The sequence below is a fragment of the Cajanus cajan genome, chromosome 2 (assembly GCF_000230855.2).
Source record: "Cajanus cajan strain Asha chromosome 2, NIPB_CcT2T_4, whole genome shotgun sequence".
NCBI classification, from domain to species: domain Eukaryota; kingdom Viridiplantae; phylum Streptophyta; class Magnoliopsida; order Fabales; family Fabaceae; genus Cajanus; species Cajanus cajan.
The window spans coordinates 29,861,144-29,868,324 of NC_138518.1; the positions used below are offsets into that span (position 1 = coordinate 29,861,144).

General features: G+C 38.4%; 1 protein-coding gene across 1 annotated transcript; it reads left to right on the plus strand.

The window, feature by feature from the left end:
- Positions 1 to 3,805: 3,805 nt before the first annotated feature.
- On the plus strand, positions 3,806 to 4,258 carry LOC109793920 (uncharacterized). The gene has a single exon (XM_020353390.1). It carries the CDS (start codon positions 3,806 to 3,808, stop codon positions 4,256 to 4,258), a length of 453 nt encoding a protein of 150 aa, XP_020208979.1.
- The last annotated feature ends 2,923 nt before the right edge of the window (positions 4,259 to 7,181 follow it).

Below are 7,181 nucleotides of genomic sequence, written 5' to 3' on the forward strand. Positions count from 1 at the left end.
AGAAAGCCATCATTGAATAAAAGGCACTCAATCCTAAGTTAGATGATTTGGTGAATGAATTGCATGGGTCAATAAATTTTAAATGGTGATGCCTCTTTGGCTCTTCCCTTTTGCCCTAAGCACCTTCATTCAACAAATTATGTACTTAAGGATTGCATAGTTAAGTTTTAATATTTTACTCCCCTAATTGTGGTTTCACTTCTTTTGAAGGATCAATGGAATGGAAGAGCTTGAAGATTTGTGGTCAAATCCTTCTCAAGAAGGAGGGTATGATGGAGGACCATCCATGGTACTTCATGTGAAACCCATCACATGGTCCAATGCTATGACTAATTTTGAGTAGTGTAGGATTTATTTGGTTTATTCCAATTTTACGCTTGTATTTTGGGGTATTTTAGTCATAGGATTTATTTTCTTTGTATTTCCTATTTTACCCTTGTATTATGGGGTGCTTTAGATAATTAGGGTTTTCAATTTTTGGGCTAAGGTGTTTTAGAGGAGGTGACGCAATTTTTGGCAAAGTTTGGACCTATTTTTGGTGTTAGAAAGGCTTAGGCCCAAGTGGAGGGCAAAGGTTGCATGGTCTTATCATGCACCTTGTTATAGCCAATCTAAACCCATAGATTCCAAACTTGGCCACCAAGTTGCATCTAGGGTTAATTTGGCATTGCATTTGGAGTGCATTTGGCCTTAGCATTTTCGGCCATACAACCCTAAATGCAACCCTAAATGCAACTCCTCCTATAAAAACCCCACACCCCACCACTTGTAAACACTTTGGATTATATGATATTGAGTGAGCCTTTTGTGCCTCAAAATCCATCCTTAGTCCCTAGGATAGTTTCGGCTAGCCTCCTCCTATCTCCACCCTTGGAGAGTAGGAAACCTAGAGTGGCCTCCACCTACCTTGGAGTGAGCCAACTTTGAGCACCCAAACACCTCCACCCTAAGTGCTTCCGCCCAAACACCATCATTTCACGCCAACTTCCTTTCCTTCACCATATATCCTCCTTTTGTCCACCTTGTTGAACCTAGATCAAGGGCAAGGCTTCCTCTCCTTCATCTCTACATCATTTCATGGAGAAGGAACCCATCACGTCCACTCCAAGAGGGACAACTTCCCAAGGAGGGTTTTTCAACAAATTGGGCTCTTAGAGCACCACAACTATCTCAATCCACACAATGGGATGAACAACTTCGAAAGCATCTCCCTTAGTCTTAGTGATCAACAACTTATCATCACAGATTAGTCAGCTTAACAACTTAAACAACATATAACTTTTCAGCAATAGACATCTTGACAACTGAACAACAATAGACATCTTAACAGTAATAGACAACTTACAATAATACAACAATAGGCATTTTATACCAGCTTGACAACTTCTTATTCAATCATACAACTATGCAACTTTAATAATTTTAACAAGCAAACAACTTAATGAATCAACTATAGTCATTGCAATATCAACTTAATGCAACTTAAGAACTTTATAAAAATACTTCAGCAATATACAACATATTTAAAATTCATCTATCATGTCAACTTACACATAAACAACATAAATCAACTTAAGCACCCAACAACTCAACTATTTCAACAAAAGAACACCATGCATAAAGCTTCCCTGACTCTCCTGAAATTAAACAACATACATTCTAGCTTCCCTCACCTAAAGATTGGCTCAAAATAGCCAATAACTGAGAAGAAGTAGAATTCCCTTCTGAAGCTCAACCCAAAACTTCAATCCTCCCAAAGTAAGCTTCCTAATCTGAATTTCAAGAAAAGCCAGAAGAAATTAGTGATCTAAAGGAGAAAAGGAATCATACAAAGAAATTTGGGGGAGAAAGGAGCTCATAGACCCAGAGTCCTTTTCTCTAAAACTTCTCTCTAAAAACTCATTCTCCTCAACTGCCCCAACCCCTGTTTATAGAATGGCCTGTACCGAATCCGGAACGGCCCGTTCTACACCCTTTCATCATGGGAAAATATTGTTAGAAAAGAGTGGCACAATCCAAGAGGGGGGGTGAATTGGATTCTATGACCCTTTAAAAATTATCAGAGTATTTAGGATCTTTATTTCACTTTTAAACTTTTCTAAGACTGAATTTTCAAATGAAGCTTTTCTAAAGACTTGTTATAAAAATATGAATGCAATATGCTCACTTGATTACAACATAATGAGGTTCAAAAATTAATGTTCAATTACAAATTTAAACCATCAAGATTCACATACACTTGTTAATCAAGTTTTATCTTCTTTAAAGTTCAACCAAGAAATTACACATTGTAAAAGATAAGGTAGAAGAAGATTGCACAAGTCTTTTATACTGGTTCAGCCACTCCACATGTGACCTACATCCAGTCCTTAATCAACACCTGATTAAGATTTGCTCCAGTATCTTTAAGCAAGAAGGTTTACAAGCACACACACATGCATATACTTCAACACTAAAAGATAACCACTTTCTTGACCCCAAGAAAGCACCCCTTGTAGAACCCACTACAAGAAACCTTATTACTTGAGAAACCCTTCTCAAGATTTTCCACAAAGATTCACAAAGAATAAAAGGAACGAATTCACCTGGAATTCTTGAACAAATCTTTTATCTTCCCCTTTCAAGAATATGATGATGATGATCTTCTATCAAAGCTTTTCACAAACGTTTTCACTCTTGGATTTCACAAAGAAAACTCTCCAAGATGTCACAAAGACTCACAAAAATGTTTTTCACAAATTGATTATCAGTTCTAACTCTTATCTGAAGTTTCTCAAGGTTCAAACTATTTATAAAAGTTTCAGACACAGATAATCGATTATTTTAAAGAATAATCGATTATTTTGTTCTTCAGATTTTCTGGAAATCAACCAAGAACAATATAATCAATTATTTAGCTGGATAATCGATTATTCCAGAGAGTTGTTCCTGGGATAATCGATTATTTTGGCAAATAATTGATTATTACAGCAAGGCATTCCACTTAGCCTATTAGCTGAAATAATCGATTATATTTAACAATAATCGATTATTTTGAGTTTAGTTCTTAACACTTCATTTTAAGACTCAAAATAATTTTCCAATGTTTTTAACTCATCATCATATACTTTCTACTTAGTTTAGATAAGATTTGCTCATGCACAAAGCATACTAAGCACACAAAATATAGAAACTCATTCAAAACAATCTATATCCTAAGTTCTATTACAAAGCTCCATCTCATAGCATTTTCTTGATTCTTCTTTGACTTTGTTTTTGTGCTTCAAGTTGTTGTTCTCATGTTGTGATCATCAAAACTCTTCAAGCTTCTCCTAGGCTCAACAAAAATCACATGCAAAACGGCCCGTTCTAAAATCAAAACGGCCCGTTATGGAACTCATCCAGAACTGCCCGTTCTCCATCCAGAACGACCCGTACTCCCTCCGGAACGACCTGTTCTCCAACCAGAATGACCCGTTTTGGAATTTGGAACGGCCCGTTCTCCCTCCAGAACGACCCGTTCTCAGCTACGTTTTATAGATCAATTCAGTAGCTTGGAACGGCCTGTTCTAGGCTACTAAATCACCTATTTTTTTTAAGCCACGTTACATCTAGGCCTTGCGCATAAAAAATTAGCACATCCGAGCCCAAATTCCCCAACAACCTCCTCAGTAGAGTAATCACCCAAAGGAGGAGAAACCGTCACCCTCGCCACCACGAACACATCGATCGTAGGTGCATACACATTGTTCATTCCTCGAGGTCAGCCAGACACCTAGCTTGTCCCACACACATCATACAAAGGTTAGGTGTTGTCTTTTTGTCGATGGCATCATGGAGACAACTCTCCTCAGCTGGGTGGAAGCCCTTGAACATCGGCCATTATGATGGAATGATTGATCCTAATAAGCACATCGATGCATATGTCACACAGATGAACCTGTACACCAATGACAACACCATAATGTGCCATGTTTTCCAGAGCTCGCTAAAAGGATCAACACTCAGTTGGTACACCCAACTTCCAATGGGGTCTATTGATGGCTTTGAAACCTTGGTACGGTGTTTCTCGGCTCAGTATGCAACCAGGAAACCCCATCACATCACCTCGGCTTCCCTCGCCAACCTTAGGCAAGGGGAGAATGAGTCCTTAAGGAAATTCATGGAACGATTTGCCAACGTCTCCATCAAAATATGCAACCTCAACCTCAAGGTTGCGTTACATTACATGGTCATGGCCTTGAAAGTGGGACCCTTGGTCGATAGCCTCTATCGATGATCCCCTGTAGACATGGATGAACTCTGTGCCAGAGCCACCGGATACATTCAGATGGAGGAACACACTAAGTTATGAGAGAAGATCTGTGGAAAATCATAGGGAAAGCAAGACCAAGGTCATAAAGACAAGATGAGAGTCTCGAATGAAACCTAGTTCAAAAGATCTCAACAGGGTAAGGGCCCAAAGTATGACTTCTACACTCCTTTGAACGCGCTCTGAGTTCGCATTCTAGAAGAAGCCAGTAACACCGACCTGTCACCTTGCCACCTCTAAGGCACAATGCTAGCAATGTCGATAAATCAAAGCATTGCCACTATCACAAAAATTTTGGTCACACGATCGAAGAATGTTGGTCGCTGAGAGATCAGATTGAAGAGCTAATCAATGAAGGACACCTCGAGTAATACGTTCAACGATCCCAATCTCATCGAGGTGAATATCATGACCAGGGCTAAGGACGTGGGGAGGTCGAGGCTCCCATCCCCGAATTGATTAGCCCTTCAAATCTCGACAGAATACCAATAACGCTGAGCAACAAGAACCAGACCAAGACAAAGAGCAAGTGCCCCTCCAAGGAGTTATCAACACGATAACGAAAGGATTTGTAAGAGGTGGTGTGAGCAACTCAGCCTACAACTGACACCTACAAAATGTCAATAACATCCACATCAGATCCATGAGCTCACCGCAAAAAACATCGCCCATCACCTTACATATGATGAATACATCGACATCAATCCAAATCAGGATGACCTCATGGTCATCGCGGTAGAGGTGGCCAACTAGGAGGTCCATAAGACTCTAATCGACCAAGGAATTTTGTTTGATGTCCTCTATTGGCCAATCTTCCTGATGTAGGATATCCCCCACACTCTCATCCAGCCTTACGTGGACCCTCTAGTCGGCTTCATGGGAGAATGGGTCCACACTTGAGGCTACGTGGAGTTGTGGATGACCTTTGGGTTTCCCCCCTCAACCAGATGGGTAATAGTAAGGTGCTTACTCGTCGATGCTAGTACGTTGTACAACATCATTATTGGGTGACCAACGTTGAATCAACTCGGAGCTGTGGTATTAACCCCACACCTAACCATGAAGTTCCCTAGAAACAATGGGAAGGTAATCTTTGTAAGGGCAAATAAAACAATAGCTCGACAATGTTATGCAGAGAGCCTCAAAGCTTCACCATCTTCCATTGAAAAACAACATAGCATGGAGGCCACAATGGTCCACATCGCTGGCCCTAGGATATTTGAGCTTGACCCAAGGGTAGACTGCGATGACCATCGGCCGAGTCCCATTGACAGGCCCATGGAGTTTCAAATCGGCAAGCTACCAAGGTAGTGTGCAAAAGTTAGTCGAGACCTCAGTCCAGAGCTACAAAAACAAATCATGACTGAAGTGGCAAAGAACGCTATCCTTTTTGCATGGTCGAGTGCCTATATGCCAGGGGTATCTTGAGATTCATAGTGGTGAATCAACTCACATTTGGAGTAAAGGTTTTGATGATAACAAAGTATGGATCAAAGCTGACCAAGGACATCAACAAGTCAAAAACAAAGTCAAGAGGAAAATATGACTATTATGTTGTGTAATAGGAGTAACTCATAAATTGTATTGTTTTGTTGAGCTTATTTTTCATGTGTGTGCTTTGTGCATGGGTTAATCTTTATCTAATCTGATTAAGAGTGAGTATGATGATGAGTTAGAAACTTGAAAAGTTATTTTGAGACATAAAATAGAGTTTTTGAAAACTGACTCAAAATAATCGATTATCATTAAATATAATCGATTATTCCAGCAATAGGTAAAAAGGATGCCTTGCTGCAATAATCGATTATTTGTGAAATAATCGATTATCCTAGGAATCACTCTCTGGAATAATTGATTATCCTGCAAAATAATCGATTAATCTATTCTTGGTTGATTTCCAGAAATCATGAAGAACAAAATAATCGATTATCCTTTAAAATAATCGATTATCTGGTTCTGAAAATGTTATAAATAGTTCTTTCATTTTGAAACTTCAGAACAAGATAGAACAGAGAATCAAAAAGAGAAAAAACTTGATTGTGAAGTCTTTGTGACCTTCTTAGAGTATTTTCTTTGTGAAACCAAGAAGTAAAACATTTTTTTTGAAATGTTTTGAGAAAAGATCATCATCATCATCACATTCTTGAAAAGATATAGATTAAGATTTGCTTCTGAATTCCAGATAAATTCGTTCCTTTAATTCTTTGTGGATAATTGTAAATCTTGGGTAGGTTTCTCAAGTGGTAAGGAATTCTTGTAGTGGGTTTCTACAAGGGGTGATTTCTTGGGGTCAATAAAGTGATTATCTTGAATGTAGGAGTGTATGCATGTGTGGTATGCTTGCAAAAGACTTGTGAAATCTTCTCTTACCCTTATCCTTTACTTTGAGTATTCTTGATTAACATGTTTGTATGAACAACATTGTTTTAAACTGAATCAAAGTATTGCATATTGATTGCTCTTACTTTGAATCTTATTAAATATTAATCAAGAGAGCATATACGTTTCATTCTTCATTAACAAGTCTTTAAGGAACTTCTTTGAAAATTCATATTAGAAAAGTTTGAATTGAAATAAAGATCCTAAGAACTCTGAAAAAAAAAATTTAAGTGTCATAGAATCCAATTCACCCCCCTCTTGAATTGTGCCATTCTTTTCTAACAATTGGTATCTAGAGCAAGGTTCTTGAGTGTTATTCAAGATTTCAAAAATGGTCAATAGCAACCTACCTTATGGTGAGGGTGTGTCTATTCATAGACCTCCTGTTTTCAATCGTGAAAACTATGTCTACTGGAAAATTAGGATGAGAATTTTCATTGAAGCAATTGATTCTTTTAGGGTTCCTTTAGGCATACAATGTTGAATAAATCAAGTGAGAATGCAAGGAAAG